The sequence below is a fragment of the Polypterus senegalus genome, chromosome 15, assembly GCF_016835505.1.
Source record: "Polypterus senegalus isolate Bchr_013 chromosome 15, ASM1683550v1, whole genome shotgun sequence".
NCBI classification, from domain to species: Eukaryota; Metazoa; Chordata; class Cladistia; order Polypteriformes; family Polypteridae; genus Polypterus; species Polypterus senegalus.
Window position 1 is genome coordinate 36,523,146 of NC_053168.1, and position 22,161 is coordinate 36,545,306.

Consider the following 22,161-nt stretch of genomic DNA (forward strand, 5'->3'; position numbering starts at 1 on the left):
GTCAACAAAAAAAAAATCTATTATTGATTGCTTCAGCCATGGAATATTCTTACAGTAGTCTCCAGCTCATGCAAGTGGTCTTTAGCCAGCATGAAGGATGACAGTATTAAACTACATAGAATCCATGGTGCTGTATGACAATAGACTAATCAACACACTGTCTGAGAGACTCTTGCACTTTGAAGGTGAACAGGAACACATTAATTAAAAATACTGAAGTAATAAATCAATTATGTATGTCAAATTAAAAAATACTTTGGGTACACATTCCAATTTGAAATACCCACCAATGCTTCAATAAATTTTATGAGTCTTACATCAGTAATTTTTAGACCCACAGATCACTCCATGGAAAACAGAAAAAAGGTTGTGAACAAATGATTATTAAGAAATATGTACAAAGGTAGTGTTTATCTTTAAGTTCAGTTTAGTAAAGAGCATTTCTTCTTCTAATTAATAATCAAACTGAAACAAAATCCATCCATCCATCCATTTTCTAACCCGCTGAATCCGAACACAGGGTCACGGGGGTCTGCTGGAGCCAATCCCAGCCAACACAGGGCACAAGGCAGGAACCAATCCTGGGTAGGGTGCCAACCCACCACAGCTGAAACAAAATGCAACTTAAAATGTGAGCAACTCTTGAATCTACTTTCTCAATAGAATGCTCCTTAATAGGATGTTCTATATACTGTACATACATATATAAATACATACAGGCTCAGTTACCATATCTACAGTACATATATGTCAGCTTACCTGGTTTTGTCCCATGCCATGACAAACATATAAAATGACTTTGTTTCCAGCAACATTATGATCATCTGGAGGATTGTAATCAAAACAGTAGTTTCCCAAGCCTTTGCTTACAAGCTAAAAGGACAAATGAAATCAAAAAACATTTTCAACATTATAAGTAAACATTACATTCAAGAATACAAAAATATTTTCACAAGAACAGGGCTATAACCCAAAAACAGCCAATAGCATTTTTACTGTTCTGCATAGTCTCTGTATTAAAAAAATTGGAATACTTTTTATAGGCTTCTTTACTTTGAGTGACTATCACAAATGAAGGGAGCAGAACACATTTTGGCTACCATCGGGAAGGCTCGTCAATGCTTCTACTTTCTCAGATATGAGGAAAGTATAGATTCTCACTAACTTCTACAGGTGCACAGCAGAGTCCACTCTAAGCACCTCCTCAGCTCAAGATCATAAAGCACTGTAAAGAGTGATGAACGAGTCACAGATTATTACTGGTGCCCAGCTTCCTTCTGTTCAGGATATATACAACAGTCACTTTCTTAGAAAGGCAAACAGTATAATTACATCCCTCAGACATCTGGCAAAAATTACTTTTCTCTTTCCATCCAATACAGTAACAAATAAATATATATGTATATATGTATACATACATACATACACACACACACAAATATGTTAGAGGCACTCTGTTTGCGTGTGTCTTTTTTGCTAATATATTATTCGCACTATCCTAACATGCAAGTAAAGATTTCATTATACTATGTATTATAAACTATGGTTAGGTAGTTGTCGACTTACATCGGCTACAGTGTCTCACGGGCAAAAGACAGTTTTCACCCGGCTAGCTCCATACGCCGTGACTCATTCAACTCAATCTCAGTTTTTACCTGCAGAAGTTTCAACTACTTTCACTTACATTTGTCTGACAATTACAGGAAAAAGGGCATTTATCTTGACACAAAAATACAGGTGATCAAGCGGTATGAGGGAGGAAAGAAAGTGAATGTGATCACATATGACTAAGTTACCCCATTGTAACCAGTGTTCACTGCATGCACTTTAATGCTGTGCTTTTGCTTTGAATCAGGTTAACCTCCAAAGCTTGTGTGTTGTGACTCACGATGTGCCACTTTGTGCAAACCGCCACAAAAGGGTAATGAAATCACAATGAACTCATTTATCTGTTAATGTTTTTTATTAACAGGCTGAAATGGGAAAAGAGAAAACAGTGTGCTCAAACTCTGCCGGTACAATTTTGCCTCTCACAGTTAATACAATGCAAACTGGGAGAGGCTCACACTGATAACGTAACATAACAAAGACAAAGAAAGGATTTGTATAGCTGTTAAAAGGTTCAGCACCCATGCAAGCAACAGTAATAACAAAACAAAATAATAATAAATAAAAAAAAATAAATAAAAAAAAAAACACAGAAGAAGAGCTACACAATGTGCTAAGAATGTTGATAAAAAGGAAATAAAACAAACAATATGACATTATATAGTACTATACATATGGTGAGGTTTGAATACATATACCCGTCTGTCTTATGTCCAGTTTGACTTATAACCAGTCTGTCGGAACCAAACATGGTCGCAAGTCGACAACTACTTGTACATGACAATAACTTGAACTTAATATGTACTTAACTGTTTTAAACATTTTTTTCCTCTTTAACCAGTTACATATTACTAAAATACTAAAAATTTAGTTACGTTTTTGCATCATTATGATGGACTGTGTTTTATCATTTCTAATTTTCTTTTTAACTGGTGATCTGTTCCCCACCCCACCCCAACACTTGTCAATTAAAAAAAAAGTTAACTTTAATCCTTTTAATTTTACATATTTACCTTTTATTCAAGTTTTTTCATATCAAATTAGTTACTTATTTCTGTTTGTTATCCACTGTCAATGTCTATAGTTATTGTTCTGCCTCTGAGATTTCCAAGTATTACAACAACCTTGATTTGCTAATTTTGTCAAGATTACTAAATATTATCGTAGTTGTAGAACTTATGATAATCCCATGGCTATTAGTTTAATTAAAACTAATTACTACTATAACACCACTATGTAGACAAGATTTTTTGAAATAAACGTTTTCATTGTTATCAAATTCTTAAATTTCTGTTATCAACAAATATCCTATAACTCATTGAAGAAAGTTTAAATATCTGCTTTTTTGTCATTGTCTGTCTTTTATAAACAATACATATCATAATAATAATATATATTTACCCTGAACTCATCGTCATCTCTTAGATGTAGCCAGTTTATTTTGAGTATTAGAATAAATGCTACTCTGTTAATACTTGCAAAAAAAAAAAAAAAATTGTTTTGTGTTACCTTTTCTGACTTGTTTCAATGCTGCTTGATTTGATCGCTGTTGCAGTTTATGTAGTTTTGATGTACACTTTTTTTATTTCCATACATTCATAAGTATTACTGTCTGGAATGTTAGACCAGGTTTAAAAAATTGGGTATTTTAAGACACCCTCCATTTTTTTCCTTAAATAGACATTAACTATCTTACAACTGTTCAGTATTGTACTACCTCTGTGGTTTAAATGTAACCTGTTTGGGCATTCCCTGCCCAATCTGTTCCAAAAATATCTCATTACACTGTAGCTAATGCCCATGGAAAAAGAATTACTATGCTTTCAACCTACAATGAACTAGTGGATATTCGTCTATTGCAACAGGTGCACTTTCTGTAAATGACAACTTGGTGACCTTTAATTCTCTTGTGCAGTACAGGTCAGCAAGCTACTTTGTGAGTGCAGAAATTCACCTTGAGGTGATGTTAAAGTTGCAACGGATACCAAAGTCTTTTGTGTGTGTGTCCACTATTTCTTTGTCTTGTATCTAACACTTATAAAATAAAGCACAATTTGAACAGTCTGATCCTAGGCATATGGACAAGGTCTGCGGACAATAATGAAGTATAAATAAACTACTCACACCATAGTGAGTGCAAATGCCTCTCTGGCAGATGACCACTTAAATTCTACACATGATTTGATGTAAATGCCACCAATGGAAGGCACTGATACACAACACATATGTGGCAGGAGAACTGCTCAGTGAGGAAACGGTGCTCACTTTGTCAGAATGCATAAGGAGAGCTTTTAGGAAAAGAAACACCAGGAAGGCAGCGGGTCAGGATGGCATTCCAGGATGTGTTTTCAAGATCTGTGCTGATCAGCTTGCATTAGTGTTCATGGTAATATTGAATCTCTCCTTAACCCAGCATGCTTTAAAAGATTCACCACTGTCCCTGTCCAACCAGTCTGAATGACTATTGTTTCTGTCACACTAAGTGCTATATCAATTGAGTGGTAGTCTAAAATCACAAATGCTTTTCTCTGAAGAACTGAACCAATTACACTTCACATATCACTCTAGTAGATCCATAACGCCTTGATCCTTCATAGAATACTGGCACACCTGGACAACGAAAGAGGGAATTATGTGCAAATGCTATTTATAGACTACAGTTCTGCATTTAACACAATAATCCCTTTTAATTTTGCCACCATGCTCAGGAACCAGCTTTTGAGCACCTGGATTTTTCACTTCCTGACAGACAGTCCCCGAGTGGTTCGAGTAGGTAGCCACACCTCATCATCTCTCATTTTCAACACAGGCACTTCACAGGGCTATGTTCCAAGTTCACTGCTGTATTCTCTCTCTAAACATATGACTGCATGGCTGCACATGGCTCTTAACATTATTGTCAAGTTTGCTGGCGACACAGTTGTTGTAGACCTAACATCTAACAACAACTGGCAGGCTTTTCTGGATGCTGTGGTGAGTCTGTCACACTTGTGTCAAGACAACAATCTACTCCAGTATGGCGATTGGGAGAAAACAGCAGAGGCATTACCACACCTTCAGAACTAACAGAACTCGGGTGGAGAAGGTAGACATCACAGAGGATCTAACCTGGTCCAAAACATACCAACACCTTGGTAAAGAAGGCATGGCAATGCCTTTACCACCTCAAGGATTTCAAGCTACTAAAGAACTTCTACACATCCGCTACTGAAACTATTCTGGCTGGAAGTATAACTGCATGGTTTGGGAACAGCACACTGTAGATCCACAAGGCCCTGCACAAAGTAGTGTGGTCAGGTGAACGCATCACTGGGTGTGCACTCCCCAACTTCAAGGATAGCTACACCTATAGATGTCAGAAAATGACAAAGAAAATTATCAATGATACCAGCCATCCCAACAATGGCTTCTTTTCTGTACTGTGGTCAAGTAAACAACTAAAGTCATGTTCAGTGAGACTGAGGAGGAACGTTTTACCCTACAGTCCTTAAATATCATGAATAAGTATTGAGTGTGTTTGTGTGTGTCCTGCGGTGGGTTGGCACCCTGCCCAGGATTGGTTCCTGCCTTGTGCCCTGTGTTGGTTGGGATTGGCTCCAGCAGACCCCCGTGACCCTGTATTCGGATTCAGCGGGTTAGAAAATGGATGGATGGATGGATCTACAACTTAACTCAAGGTAGTTTATTTATCACATATTTAAAATTCTATTAATAATGTCTAATATTTATAAAGTTATGCATTACTGTTATTGTCATTTTACATTCTTCTTAAAAAGGTAGAGTTGTTGGAGTTAAGCAACTAATTATTTCACTACATATTGTACCGATTGTATAATTTGTATGTGACAAAATTTGACTTTAAAAGGCAATATCAGATAAATATTAAACCAACAGACTCATCACAAATTAACAAAAAAGCACCAAAGAAGTTGATATAAATGCCCCTCTCATTCCCTGAACATATTTATCTTTAACATATATAGAACAGTTTAAACATTTCATTATTTTTGTGATGAATCTGCACTATAAATTTTACAGTATTTAACTTTTTTAAAACTAGCAAGGGCATAAGAATCAGTTTAATGTATAGCAGTTAATGAAGTCATCAATTATGCAGAAAACCTAAAAACATTAAAGCATACAATTATAAATTATTTAGAAATTTAGTTTGCAGAGAAGTTAAACTTAACATAAGTTAATGGCTTTATAGAAAATATACCAAAAATAAGAAATAACTAGAAATGAATAGAATAAATCATGAGTTTACCCACCATGCCAAATAATCCTGGTCGGTCTTCTGGAACATGAATGTCCGGGTAAATATTTTCTAAGTACCATTTAAAGTCTTTACATCCCAACTTCTCCCTAAGTTGTCGTCGGTCACTTACATCACCAAAAGGTTCCTAAATAAATAACATGAGGATAACATTAAATTGACAATTGTAAGCATCTATGGTGCCCTTTAATACGTATGTTTGAATATCCATGCATTCTATGATTAACTGCAACCCTTTTAAGGCTGGGTTCCAATTAAAGATATATACAGTATTCATTCAAAATAAAATAACACAAAAATGTGCTTTTCCGATAAAACATGAGCGCCATCTACTGATTACAATAAGTAATGTTCATTTTTATTAGAGCTATTTTCTACAGTAGATTATTTTTACCTTAGATTATTTTAAAAAAGGCTATAGCAATCCTATAAAATGAAACCTCCCGTGAGAAACTTACACATTGTAGATAACAAACAAACAAACAATCACACTTTCTGACCTGTTGCAAACTTGAAACAATAAACATTTTAAAATATCCGTATGATATTGATCACAACAAAGCGCTTTTTCAATCTGATACTGAAATATTGACCAGAACATCACAACCACGTTATAATGCAAATACAAATAATGATTTGTCAAAATTCACTGTTCTTTGTTATAAATTATTATAATAAATAAAAACAGACTGGTTACAAATCCAACAAATTTATCATACCCTGGGCATTACAAAAAAAAGAACAAATTTCATCAAAATTGATCAACAATAATCTATGAAGGAGCTTGCATTCTTGTTATATCCACTTGCCAGTATACATACACTTCAAGATTTCATAACAATATTCATATAGGTCAGACAGCAGAAAATTCAATTTAAAGATTTGAAAATGCTGCATCACATGCTGTGTTTCCACCCACACTAACTGCTAACAGAGTGAATCACTTTCTAAGTGCCTTTAATTTTTAAACAACCTTCCTCCCACTTAACTACATTTTAATGACGGAAGCTCCACTGCAAGCACTTCTTTCTACTACACGCCCATGCGAGTTCCCTTTGAATTTCTGATATTGTGGAAATGACTCAATGAAATATGCACTTAAAAGATTCTACAATATCTATGAAAAAAATTTAACAAATTGCAGGTTATATTTACTTAGTATGACAGCATGGTGGTAAACTGGTTAACACTGCGGACTCACACCTCCATAGTAATGGTTTCAAATCCAGCCTGACCACAGTCTTTGCCGAGTCTGCATGATCTATCCATGTCTGAGCTGGTCTTGCTCAAAGGATTCTTGTCTTCTTATCACTTCCCAGAGACATGCATGTTATTCCAATTGATGATATAAATTTGGCACCGCATGAATGAGTGTGTGCCTGAATTGAGCATGTTTAATTATTTATGGATGAATTTGCTCATCAAAATGGAGTTAAGGCTTGGAAATTATTTCTTTTAAACTCTTTTTAATAGTTATAACACACTTTTAAACATGTTGCAATAAGACCATAATCTTAATTTAGTTGCCACCAAAAGGCAATAGTTATTTTAGCGGTGTTCCAATCTTGACAATAACACACTGCACATGATTGCTTCTATTCAAATTAATCATTTTCACAATCTAGAAACAGGCCTCCACCTTTATAAAAATGTATTTACTTCTTCTGCACTAATTCTGTGAATGTGTAAAACCAGATGTAAAATACAAAAATGGTTGGAGTATGTTGAAAAAAAAGGTAAAGAATGAGTGAGTGTATAGGTGTACTTGTGATAGAAGTGGAAGGAATGAAGCTCTTGGTATCTGGTTGGTTTGCTGGAGGAATTTGTAATACACAACGTAAGAAGATTGAATGTTAATTCTTGTTGAGGCCTAAGATTACACAACATGGAAGAATGGAATTTCGGCAGCAAATAACCAACACGAGCAAGTACAGCTAATGGCAGTTAAACTGGGTGTGTGTGTTTATTAAGGCTTTATTCTCCATCGTTTCACAATTTGTTTCAAGCCGATATTTTAAAATAAAGGCATGAAACATAATACTGAATAAACTGTCCAATCTGTAGGATGTATTAATGTTTGCACCGATGCCTTTTTTTGGAGTAATGAAAAATATGCTGTTCAGTATTTCTAAAGTAACAGACTGTGATTAGAAATAGAGCATACAAAATTCAAGAATGCTCAGTTATAGATACACAATGAACGTGTATGTATACAAGAAACTGCTTGGAATTAAAACTAACACACTTTTTTCATGAAAGGCAGAGAGACAGTGGCAATACAGCTGACAATATAAAATAAACATTACTTTAAGTTTGGAAATTGGTACTACATGTAGTAAAAAAGATACACTGTACAAAGTTACGAATTTGCACGATCCAGAGTATGTACAACTACCGTATTTTGTGAATTATTTTATAACATGTTAATTTGATGTTAATAAATGAGAAATAGCAATTGAAATGGTGACATCTCTTTCGTTCAATGTATACTAAGTAAAAAGATGTTTCATATGGGCTATATATACTTTTTACTGAATGCTTTGTCACACTCAAAAAGCATAGCACATAAGAAGAGTGTTTCTTTATATTTTCTTAATTTATGTACCCTTATCTAAAGACTTATGCATGGTTGCTGAAAGGCTAGAAATAAGCAAAATGTGTTGGTGAAGTGGCTATATCCAAATTTTTTTTTTCCCATCCATCCATTATCCAACCTGCTATATCCTAACTACAGGGTCAAGGGGGTCTGCTGGAGCCAACCCCAGCCAACACAGGGCACAAGGCAGGAAACAAACCCTGGGCAGGGTGCCAGTCCACCACAGAGGCGCGCACACACACACACACACACACACACACACACACACACTAGGGATAATTTAGAATCGCCAATGCATGTCTTTGGACTGTGGGAGGAAACCCACTCAGACACGGGTAGAACATGCAAACTCCATGCAGGGAGGACCCGGGAAGTGAACCCCAGTCTCCTTACTGCGAGGCAGCAGTGCTACCACTGCGCCACCGTGCCGCCCCACTTTTTTTTTTTTTTTTGAAAAAAATATATCAATTAATTTCATCAGAAACTATATACTCAAATTCATATACTGCATTAAAAAGACAGAATTATTCTAATAAAGAATGCAAGGTGTCAAAGTACTTGATTATCAGAATTGCCCTCCACTCAGATATCATTGAACAATTACTGACAATGTGCCATAACAGGTATTTATCCAATATGTTTTCATCAACTAACTGTCCTTTCTGAACAAATCTTTGTCACATAATTAGTTAGCTCAACTAAAAGATTTCTCCACTAAATTGCACTATGCAAGAAATGCTACTCAGTCTGAAAATAAAACAGTTTAAATCAGCTTTTCTGAGAATGAGCCCTTTTACAACTCTGATATAAATCTTAAAACTTTACAACTTATCTTTCTTGTTATTGCTTTTGAATGCATCATTCAGTATGGGGAAGAAAAAGGACTGGATACATTAAGGAGGGAAAAATCTCATTTTTTTGTCATAATAATGGTAAAATATAATACTGTGATGCTTTGGAATATGAAAATGAACAGAAAATTGATATACATACAGAAACAAAAAGAAAACTAACAGTGCATTTGTTTTAAATTTATGAAAGTAATATAAAATTACTTCAACTTAGTTATTTTAATTAAAACGGTTCTAAACTGGCAGTTGGCAGACATGATAAATTGCACCAGTTTGGGAAAAATGCCATTAACATGTTTTAAACAGCTAAAATAATGTTTTCCATTGACCCTGGACGGAAAGGCATTTCCCTGATGACCCTTTAATCACAATAGATTTCTGACAGTTTACTCATGATTGTAGTTGTTGTGTCTTTCGCGTTATAATTCAAAGTAAAATACTGTCTGTACTATTCAGAAATTACAGAGTCAGTTTGCCAGATCACAACTTCAAAGATTAATGTTAAAATGGTTTAATTAAAATATGCACTATATTTAAAAGAGCCTGTAAGAGAAAAGATTAATCTTACCAGCCACTTGGTTGCAAAAAAAATTAAATATTGTTTGAATAAGCAATAAAATACGACAAAATACATATTTGATGTAACTTAGGTGAAGAAATTGATTAAAAACTATTTTTAATATAAAAAAGTACAGTACTTGAATATTTCATTATATAGCTAATTCTAAGACAGCGTTCGCAGTATATTGTACAAGTCAAAAAAACATGAATTAAATACAGTTGTTAAAAATAAAAAAATTAAATAAACTAACCTGTCCAATAACAAGTGTTGGCATGTGTGTAAATGTGTCGTGTAATAACCTTTTACTCTACTCTAGGTGGATCTGAGCCTTGCACCTTTTGATTCTACCCTTGAAAATACTTGTTTTAATAAAATAAGGGAAATTTTCCATTTATTTAACCATCCATTTTTTAAACCATCTACAGATAAAGTAGAAATTAATCGCATTCTCATATAACTATCCATGCATGAAAACTCATTTTAGCTAAACAAACAGGAAGAGCTTTAATCATTTTCAGTGAACAGCACAAAAAAAAGAAAATGGTAATCGCTTCCATTTTCTTAAAATTATATTCCACAATTCTGTTAATGTCAGTTTTAATAAATTGCATTATGTTTTGAAAATTTCATATTCTGCATTTGGTAAGAAATGGTGTTAAAGCATTCAAACACAGGACTTGAAATCAAGACAGCTAATTTAGTGAACTGCGAACATCACGAAAGAAACATACTTTCCTAAAAGTGAGACATATGGGGATTAAGGGTTGTTGAGCACATATAAAACTGTTGCACACCAAAGCAACTCACCAGGCGAGCATGAGGGTTCCTATGATAATATAGCTCTTTATAATCATCCATCCACACCTCTGCAGCACGTACACTGTTCGCCAAAGCTTTACTCCTAGAGTAAGGAGCTTGCTTTGGAAACACATGCCCCACATGAGAACATGGATGTATCTCCAGGCTGCCCCCACATTGCCAAATCTGTCACATGAAAGGAAAAAGAGGATGTTAAGTAGATGAGGTGATGAAAATATGCACTAGACAACAAGAAAACATTTTTGTATTATTAAACTAGTTCCAAATTGTTAAATATCACTTTTGTAATACTGTAGCAGACAGACAGACTTGTTTTTCCAAAATGTAATGCATATCCTGTACAAAATACTAGCTATGTATGTAAGGGGTAGTCAAGGGATTACAGGTGTATTCCCTTTTGTAAAAGTTCCAACAACATTGCAAGATGGCCACATAATTGTTTTAAGTGGGATGACCCTCAAAGTGACAAAGAGAAGACACTGGGATCTTTGTATGCCAAATTACTAAAGAGTATTGGGGGAGGGGGGAAGTTATTACAGTAGTACCAGGAGGATGGGACAACTCAATATTGGTCAAAAGGACTGCCAACTTAAAACAGGCGTGATTGTGATAACTTTTAAGATTCCTTTTCTCTAAAAAAAAAGTGTCTTTAGGCCCAATTCCTTGAGGCACATGTGAAAATACAGTTGGAGGACACAGGTGTGCTATGGGACATGGCAGCACTGAGATTTTGTTAACCTGTTCATAATTCTGTAAGCAAATTTAATTGTTGGGTACATAAATAAAGCCCTAGTGAAGTTTAAAGGCTAGCCTGCTATAGGTATGTGGACAATGAAGAACAAATCCAGCAGAAAGTGAGTAACTTAATTAACTGGTGTTGCAAAAGAAAGTCCAATGGTGTATAAAATCTTGTTGTTTCCAGTGCTACATCATGTTTTCCTCTTAACTGTCCCTTCAATATGTATGCTTAATAATAAACATATCCTTATTGTTTTTTGAGCAAAATGGAATAGGGAGACACATCATTCCAAACCGACAAAGTCTATTTTGACAATTTGACACAATATGATTACAAGCTTTGATATAGAAACCAATCCTTTTCTCACAACATAAAAAAAACTTCTTAAAAATAAGAATTTGTTTAATACAAGTACCAAATATAATTTTAGGAATTAAAAAATACTCTCCTTTATGGTTCACCGACTGAAACTAGCATTGCTAACAAGTAGAATAAAATATACATATGGCAATTATGAGAAGAGGAGGGCAGTCCGTGAGTGTATTTTTCATATAGCCTAACTTTTATAAAAACAGCATTATCATTTTCTACATGTTGGCTGTCATTTTACCCATCAGGAACAATGGAAAAAAGCCATACTTTAGCTCTTTTGGTAAACGTAAAATACTATGATATTTTTTTGTGGAGAAAAAAAAACAAAACTCTTCGCAGGTAGATTATGCTTGAAGTTTTGATTCAGTCATTTTGTACAGTTTTTGAGCTATTTCTGAACTACAAGTAACTCAATCCTGAAAATACATTTCTGTACTTTAATGTATCACAATACATTACCCTAAAAGAAAACTCGAGATTCTCTCCTCCCCAGACTTCCATTCCTGTATCATAGGTGCCCAAATATTCAAAGTACTTCTTACTAACAGCAAACAATCCTCCAGCCATTGTGGGAGACCTATAAGAGAGGAAGGGTTTTGAACATGTCCTTGAGCAGACTAAAACAGTAGTCAGTATGCCATATTTTGTGCTTCATATGAGATTTGCAGTTTAAATAAAAATAATAAATTGCTGCCAATTAATGAATCCATTATTAATATACAAAATAAACACAATTACACAAAATATCCAGTTAATTAACAAATAAAACAGTAAGTCTATCTATAATTAAAAAACTGAAAAATAAAACTGTAACTTTTACATTATTTAACTGACTTCTCGTTTTCATTTTAATGCACAAACTACAGACCAATAACATATACATTACTATATCTTATTCAGATCACATATCCCCTTTTCCTGGCCATATAGACAACAGAGAATTCCTGATATTATTAGGTGAAGCAGGACATCCTATTCTCACAATTTTATAGTATGTTGATTAGGATTTGTCCAGTTGAGCAAGATCAGATGCAGTGTGTGAACAGTTACCATGATAGATTGTTCACTAAGCTGTAAAATCGCCCTGTATAGTACAGTTTGACCGCTCAGCACAACGGTTTTTAAGTTCAATCACGCAGAACACCCGTTTCTAGAGGTTTAAATTTCAACGCATCATTCTTAAATTTTAAATGATCTCATTGCTTAGTTATCGGATTTACAACTATTTCTAAGGAAGTCATAAATATTTCTATTCTTTGTATGTTTGCATTTATTTTACCATTTTCTTCCTAATTTATCCTCTTCTGTATCCAAATGCTGAAGATTAGCAATTAGCAGTACAAACAAGGGTGCAAAAAGCATTAAATGGTGAAGGGGAGCAATTACTTCGCTGCCATTTTCAGTTGTCTACTCATTAAAAAGGGTTTCTTACAAATAAGCTGACATTTTAACATTCAGCATTTTCAGCATTTGGATACAATTAAGGAAGCAAACACTGAAGCATAATTAAGAAGAAAAAGGCAAAAGAAATGTAAGCATGTAAAGTTTTGTCAAAAATACAAATATTTATGAATTTCTTAGAATAAGAGAAATAAGACAGCTCACCAAGCAAAAAGAGACTAATAATGTAGTGGAAATTATCTGCAAAGGGACATTTTGCTGGGTTACTTATGATGTGCATATGTGCATCAGACTAAAGGGCTTCATTCATGTGATCATATAAATACTCGTGCTGGTGTTTGTTTACATTTTTTGCTAATTTTCTGGCTTGAAAGATCCATCAAACTGCATGTGAATTTCAAGTTGAAATGTAATTACTGTATCTGTGCTTTAAAGAAGATTAGAATGCAAAGGACGTGAAGAAAAAAAAAAATTATATAAAACTCTATAAACAATTTTGAACCCCAGAGAGATCCATTTCAGGGTTGTTGAAGATGGAGAATATTATAAGTGCCAGGAAAGAACCAGCTATGAAGAGAACACCAGCCCACTGCTTGCACATTCGCATATAAACATTGCCTTATTCTAGCCAGGCCAATTCAGAGTTGTCAATTAACCTAAAATATAATAACTTTTGGATGTGGCAGAAAACCAGAGTACCTAGATAAAAACAAAAAAACTGTACCCAGGCTGTGACCATGGCAGCATTCAAAGCTATGGACTCAGAAGCTATGCATCAGTGATATCATTCCACCCATTACTTTATATAGAATACCTCCATATACATCATTATTAGATCACAGAAATCATGACAATTCTCATCTTCTGAAATTGCAAGATTTTATTCAAATGCCAAAAAGCAATTGAAAACTGTTAATTAGTTCAAGCAAAAACATTTATTGTATACAAGCCCATGTGGTGAACAAAAATACAAAGATCTCATAAGTCAGCACTCTATTGAAGGTGCCATATGAAATACCGACTCCTAAAATGAGCATTGTTGTATGACTCTCTTTATTACTACTTAACTGTAGTTCACAAATCCGCATTTCTCTAAAAGAGCAGTTTTACGTCTCTGCTCATGAGCTCACCTTTATGAAAAGTGCAGTCTTACTAGCTTATTGCTTTATATACACTCAACACAGCTTGCCATCTCTGACAAATAGATGTCTTTCATATAGCCATACGTGCCAGATTCTCAAACTTATTGCTTATGTTGTTGTGCCGGATTTTTTTTCTCTTTTGTCCTTTATTTTGCTAATCAAAAATAATTTTATTTTTAATGACTTTCTTGAAAATACTCTTTGTTCATCTAGCATGTAAGATGTTCATCAATATGATCCAGGTAAAATAAATACCACTCTGTGCAGCAAAATGTGCTTCCTGGCTTCATTTTGAAATGCATTTTTCCTTAATTTCCACTGGTGTCCGAAATATGTGATGTACCAATTAGTCTAAGGAATTCTAAGGGTCAACTTTATTGATATCTATGATAATTTTTTGAAGACATGAATTACGGCCAGACACAGACTTCTCCGCTCAAGACTAAAGAGGAAATGTCCTTTAATTCTGGGATGCAGCGGATTACTCTCCTCTGCACAGCTTTTTGTGCTGCTATGTCATTTTTTTACCAAGGTGATCAGAATTGCAAACAGTACTCCTTCATCTACTTGGGTTACTGTCTAAAATCAGATTTTCCCCACACATAATCTAGTTAAATTTTTGTAAACTTCACTGAAGATATTTACTACTAGAATATTTGTACCTTCCACCTGTAGAAACAGTCTCACTCATTGGTAAAACAAGTGCATTTGGAGAAAGCTTTTCCAGTGGATGAGAACCTAATTTGTTCACACCATAACGTCATCCATCCATTATGAATGAATATTAAATTCTGTTTGTGTAGCCTTTTTAGTGCATTTTTGTTTGAAAGTTTCTTTTTTCTTTAATTTTTTTTGCAAGGCATATGCTCTTGTGTTTTCAATGTTATTCGTTCCAACATGAACTGCAAATCACAAGATCTTTATCTGCCTCGTCAGCAGCCCATCTGCTCTTTGAGTGATGTGAGAAACAAACAACTGTTGCTGAACTGCAATCTCTGCTGCATACTGAGCTACACATGTTCAGGTGGATGGAAGCTCTAAAAACTAATACTACTTTTTTCTGACTCATTTCCATGTAAAACTTATTCTTAGGAGATTTATTGTTGAAACATCCATCTGTCCCTTCAGCAGTCTTTTGTTGATAAATCTATCACAGTACTAACCTGATAACATCTATTGGAGATCGTCTGTTTTTTTGCTCCTGTTCAGGGACAACGTGCCATGTGAAAACAAGCCTCCAATCAAACCCACCAATCTGAGGTTCTCCAGGATTTCCAAGATATTGAAAAGTGTTCCATTCAATAACATCAATAACAGGGCACACTACTGCAGACTCCTTTTCATGGATTCTGTTTAAAAAAAATTTAAAATTGGTAAAGCACAATCTTGCATTTGACACTATGTTTTTTAATATATTTTAATTGTGACATTTAAAGCACTACAAAATAGATCACTCTGCACTCTACTGTTAGATAATGTGTAAAATTCTCAAGATGATCAATTGCCTACTTAACCATAAACAGTATCATATCCAGGTGTAGAGCATCAGAATTTTAAAGTGAATATCCAATATTGCTGTTTGGCAATTTCTGTAATTTTCAATTTGGCGACGGCATGTCCTCACTGGTAATAGACATGCAATTTAACAAGGTACAAAAATACTTCTTTAACATATGAAAACATAGATGGGCGAATAGATGGCTAACAATTAGGAAACCAGCCTTGCAAATTTGGCAGTTCTTTGGCTACAGAGTAAATAAGCTTGGTGAGGGAGAAGATTTACCTTATTTATTGACTAAGCAGGAAGGTTGTGGTGATGAAATATTCACAAAACAATGAACTTGCATCTTCATTTGTGTGTACACTATCCAGTCTAATATATACAGATTTAGCCAATGCTTCTAACACAAGTGCTAAAGGCACATCTCACCAGGGATTCATTATGGGTGTTTTTTGATTTAGAAAAGCCACAAATTATCAGCAGGACAGTGCAACATGTGCAAAATGTACTACAGACCTTAGAATGTATGAGTGTTAATAATTTTATTTGTTTTATACATTCTGTAATGTTTCATTGAATAGCATAAGAAGTTTTTTTTTTTGTTTTTGCAAAGCCATAAATGTCAGCCTTTAAGTTACCTACAACAAATTTACCAGTACAGGTGATGATCAGTTATGGCCTGGAGTAAAGCAGTATCCATTTTAGTTGTAATATTTCATGTCAAATGATTTGGAGGGCAGTGATAGGGATATGTGAGGCACCACATTGTAACCCCACCCCAAATCTCTTTTCAAACCCAGCCACAATTTGATTAAGTTGTTGCCCTCATGGGAGACCGATGTATGTTTCCAGCAGAGCTGATTTCAGAGTGCAGAATATGCTGGATTACTGATAGTTTGCTCAGTCTATCAACATTGGGTAAGGTGCTTCACAAATATAGAAATGTGCATATGAAGACTGAACAGCCAGTTTTAGTCACTGAGTAATCCAAGCTGAATTTTATCCCACTAGTCTAGTTGTGATACTCCCCACCAATCCTAAAAATTGTTCTTCCAATGTATTTATAATTGGTGTATGAATTATTCTGTGCATACAAAACTTAACATACATATGTCCCAAAATATGCAAAAAGTTTTTTTTTTTTGTTATTTACTGCAAATGTGCTTTTAATTGTCATCTGTACTGGAATAAAGTCATGCTAAAAAAAAAACAAAGCAAATGTTAAAGGAAAGAAACTCCATTCTTATTTTAACATTAACCATCTAAATCCTCACCTTTCAAGAAGTGGCTCCAGCCAACCTTCATGACATTCACAGTGACAATCCAAAAATGTCAACACTTCTCCTTTTGCTATGGAAGCCCCCAGCAGTCTTGCTCTGACCAGCCCCTCTCTCTTTCGTGCCCGAATCAGTCTTACTTTGCGCAAGGTAGAAATGTAGTCTTCAAGCGGCTGTTTCAAGTGTTCTGTAAGCAGTAACAGTCAAAAAAAACAATTTTCAGTTAGTTGTTTGTTTTATTATGAATGTCGTTTAATGGTTGATGGTAATGCATTCAAATCTTTACAGGTAGGTGCATCTTAAGAGCATTACAACAAAGGTGGATTTTTACCAAGTGGAGCATGGCCTCAATCCATCTTAAAAAAAGGATAATTGTGTGTGTGGCTGCCACGTCCAGGTCATTCCAAAAGATGCTGCATCACACAGTATTTTAGTAATAAAATGCACTGCATTGGTCATTCCAGCAGGTCACAGACATTTACTCTGCTTTTACGATCTCATACCAAATGCTATAACAGACATTCTGTATGGATTGCATTTGTCATGCCAACAGATGGTGGCACATAAGAAACATTTATAAGAAACATGATGCATTTTTAAAACTACATGCATTACAAATACATTCCAATAGATGGTGCAATGCAAACATTAATGCTGAGGTCTACATCGATTGCTTAGATTTCGGCACGTCTCAGATTGGTAGCACAGCTGGTCAAACAGAAAACAAATGAGAAACTAATTCCTAGAATAGGTCAGTTTTTTTTCCAGCATTCATTAAACCATACATATTTAAAGTTACATGTAATTGGGCAGAATAATGTTTTATTGTGCAAGTATGTAAAATTTAAGTTGAAAATGCTATTTTGAGAAATAATCTGCAAGCTAAAAAGAATAACAAAAGTTTAAAAAACAACTATAATTGTTAGAGTGTAAGTAAATAGCTTAGGTATAAAGTGGCATGGTGGTTAATGCATGGCCTGGTCGCTGAAACTGCGTGGAGATTTTTCTGTGATTGTGTCAGTTTTCTTCAACTGCCTCCGACTTTGTGACATATCTCAAAGCTGGACATTAGATGTGTCCACAAGTTTGCCAGGAAGAGAAATGGCCTCTAGTGCAAAGTATGAAACATTAAGTGTTTAATAGATTCCATTCCATCTGAATCTACAATGAAAGAATCACATTCAGAAAATGGATGAATGGATAATTAGCATTCTCTGGGTTTTTCACTAGAGTAATATTTGAAGCAAATGTATTAATAGAGTAACTTAGTACAAAATAAGTATATAACAAATAAGCAATACTGAATGAGTTACCACAACCCTTACCTTACCTCTCTAGAGGTCTGTCAAACTGAATAACTCCATAACATGCTAGATTCATATTAAGAAGTACAAATACAGAGTATAAAAGAAGTCTGTTTTATGAAAATGTATTAAATGTGGCACAAGACAACAACAACCAAGTTAATGAACTCCTCACAAAGAGGCCTATTATAAAAAAAAAAAAAAGCTACTTTTGAAGCATTTAATATCGTTAACTAAAGTTTTTCAGATTCCCTTTTTCTTCTGCGAGTTCTGCAGTAGCACTGGTGTCATTGTCATTAAGTTTATTTGACACTTAAACTTGGAATTGAACCTTGAAGTGGATTTCTCATCATCAACAAAGGCCCCAGTATCACTTTAAGCACTTTTATCAATATCTTTGGCATCTACTTGCATAGTGGTGCATTCTGGAATTTAGGACGAGAAACTGTTTTCCTTCTACATTACAGTGCCATTTATCAATATTTAGAAGATTTAAAAATCCATTTTATAAAAAATGTGTCTATATTTATATCTATATACACACACACATACTCAGTAGATATTAAAGATGCAGCTAAGAAAACATTGAAAGGTTTTGTGGCAGCACTGCAAGCAATTTCATGTTTCACTTACTATTTTACATTGTAATAATTTATAAAATGTTTGGATAAGCCCTTTGGATTAAAATTTTAAAATAATTTACAAGGATGATCATTTCATTTCAACTGTCTTTTCAGGTCACTGTATTTTTATTACACTATACTTGGGATGAGGCTTGCAAACATTCAACAAGCTCTTTAGCCACAGGGTGGTGTATTTGCTTCTCTTTTGCTACTTTATTTTGTTGCAATTTCTCAAACAAGTACAGTTGACATGCTTAACAACTGCTCTTTGCAGGAAAATTAGTACTTTCTATTAATCCTAAAAATGAACCAAGAGATATTTTTTAAACACAGGTAGGAAATAATCAGAATGGAATGATCTATACATTACTTCCATATACATTTGACAGTAGATTTACATATCTACTGTGTGGTGTGTGTGTGCTCATTTCTTTCTCTTTATCGTCCAGTGTGTGCTCTGGTAGGGCAACAATTTGCCGCCTATCTCCACTTATAAAACTTCTTTGAGTATGGGAGTGCATTTGTGTGCATGTTGGTGTATGCATTTGGTTGTGTGTATCTGTATGTGCATGTTTAAATAAAATGATATATCCTAAAAAACTTCTCATGTAAAAACTATGCAAGTCATGCCTGGTCCCATTACTAAAACAGAGCAGACTGCAAAAATGTTAGTTAAACAAATTCTATGTGCAATTTACCCTTGGGGGGGGGGATGTGGAATTGTGAATTCCTGTAACCGAATTAAGAAAAACCAATTGTGTAAATTATTTTTTTAAGAAAAAGAAATTAAAAAAAAAATGTATTGTTTAATATTTACAATATAGGGGCAGCACGGTGGTGCAGTGGGTAGCGCTGCTGCCTCGCAGTTAGGAGACCCGGGTTCACTTCCCGGGTCCTCCCTGTGTGGGTTTCCTCCCACAGTCCAAAGACATGCAGGTTAGGTGCATTGGCGATCCTAAATTGTCCCTAGTGTGTGCTTGGTGTGTGGGGGTGTGGGTGCGCCCGAGGGCTGGCTCCCTGCCTTGCACCCTGTACTGGCTGGGATTGGCTCCAGCAGACCCCCCCCCATGACCCTGTAGTTAGAAAATAGTGAGTTGGATAATGGATGGATGGCTGGATGTCTTGGATGATGGATGGATGGCTTGGATAATGGATAGGTGGATGGATTTACAATGTATGACTTAACAAGCTAGGACTGGTAAGGGAATAAAAAAAAAAAAAAAAACCAACTGTATAAGGAGGATTAAAAAACACATAATAAAAACATCATTTCTAATTGTCCACTTCAATGTTGTATGCATATTTCTTGTTAATTAAAATAAGCAAATACATTGTTCAAATATGAGGTGTTCAAGTTGCAAAAATAGTAAGACTGCACAGACAGTCTTTCTCCACAACACAAAATCTACAAAACCTTAAAACAAATAGCATTAAAACAATAGTTATGATCACTTAAAATTAAAATGCCAAATTTACTCTGACTGTCCTGTCGCTTTATGTACTACTCCACATTTAAACTTCCAGTTACTACACTTTTTACCAGTACACACTATAAATTAACAAGGAATGCGTCTCATTAACTGAATTGATTAGTTTAATCCCTTTTTGCCAGGAAACATTTTAAAGAGCTTAAAGGAAGCAAAATACGTACTGAAATAAGAATTTATACAAAATGATAACCAAGAATATACCTTGGTTATATAAAAAAAAAAAAAATCCACTTTATCCATTACAGGGTGAAAGACCATCAAAGCTGAATTGCCCAACAACCTTGAATGCGACAATGGCGTATAGCAGCGAACACTCAGACACAAACTCACACAGGAACAAATCAGAGTCAATAATAAACCTCACGTGTGCATTTTTGGCATTCAGAGGGAAACTTGAGCATCTGGGAGAGAAACACATAAAATACAGGAAGAAAATGCAAACTACACACAGACAGGGCCGCGGCAGTCCATGGAACAGTGAAATAGCAGTGTCTAAAAATGTATCAGTTCCAAAAAAAAAAAAAAAACCATGATAATAATTAGATTATGAAATACATATACAAAATATTTTCCTGAAATCAACATGGTAAGGGAAACACACAACATTACCACCACAACTTTCAAGCAGATATATATTTACTTCATTTCCTGTGTCATTCTCATTCTTACCAGTCACATTTTGCTATTACTCAGTTCCATTAGTAAGTAAAACTTCTGTTACAAAGTAACCCTAAACTAAACAGAGGAATGGAACCTTACTATTTAATAGAGGCTATGATTAACACCACCACAATGGTGAATGACCTCTAGCATGCAGTCATTATAAATTCTTTTTTTCAGAAAATGCAAAAGTATTAGTAAAAAGCACTAAAAGGCTCCATCTTGCAAAAAATTACTAACATGCCACACTCAATGCGGTGTTATGGAATGTGAGGGAAAAACATAAAGCTGTTGTTAATCCTGACCTCGGTCGCTATGGTCATCCACCAGGATAATTTCAGTGAGCAAGATGTCTGGTGATGTCTCAAGTACACTGTGCACAGTCCGCAGCAAAGTTGACCAAGCTTCATTATAAAATGCTATTACAACTGAAGTGGTGGGTAGGCTACGGTAATTATATTGTTTTTCTTTACACCTGGGCACAAAGAGAGAAAAAAAGTAAATGCATTTATTATGCATAATGAAAACATTTTTACAAAATGTTTCTTTAAAAACTGTAAAAGAATGATATCACACATGTAAATACAAACACATAATATAAATCAAGGCAAAGTCTAATGGAAATAGACGTATCCATCATAAGCAAAAGTAGGACAAGCCAGAACGTGGTCACTACTTTTAACTATCATTAGTGGAAAGTTGTCCCATTGCATTAACAGTCGCTTAAATGTAAGACAAAAGCAAAGAACAATAAATAAGAAAACTCTTCACTTACCCTTAACTTTCTGGTTACAAAAAAAAAAAAAATGTTGGCTAATAGCAAGTGCTTATGTCGGCAAACTACGTTGGTTGTGAAAGCAACTGTTGCGCATTAGCATAGTTAATCGGTTAAGACGGTTTAATGATGTGCTCTTTAAAATTACTTCAGATCTACTTCTCT

General features: G+C 34.7%; 1 protein-coding gene across 1 annotated transcript in view; it reads right to left on the minus strand.

Moving 5' to 3' along the window:
- The window catches only part of galnt12 (UDP-N-acetyl-alpha-D-galactosamine:polypeptide N-acetylgalactosaminyltransferase 12), a 36,870-nt gene that overhangs the window by 8,041 nt on the left and 6,668 nt on the right, over positions 1–22,161 (minus strand). Inside the window, exons 2-8 of the mRNA XM_039736491.1 lie at positions 21,527–21,696; positions 17,142–17,331; positions 15,530–15,715; positions 12,283–12,400; positions 10,701–10,877; positions 5,880–6,011; positions 760–873 (exon numbers count right to left, since the gene is read on the minus strand). Coding sequence (XP_039592425.1) covers positions 760–873; positions 5,880–6,011; positions 10,701–10,877; positions 12,283–12,400; positions 15,530–15,715; positions 17,142–17,331; positions 21,527–21,696 — 1,087 coding nt within the window. The remainder of the gene's footprint in view (positions 1–759; positions 874–5,879; positions 6,012–10,700; positions 10,878–12,282; positions 12,401–15,529; positions 15,716–17,141; positions 17,332–21,526; positions 21,697–22,161) is intronic.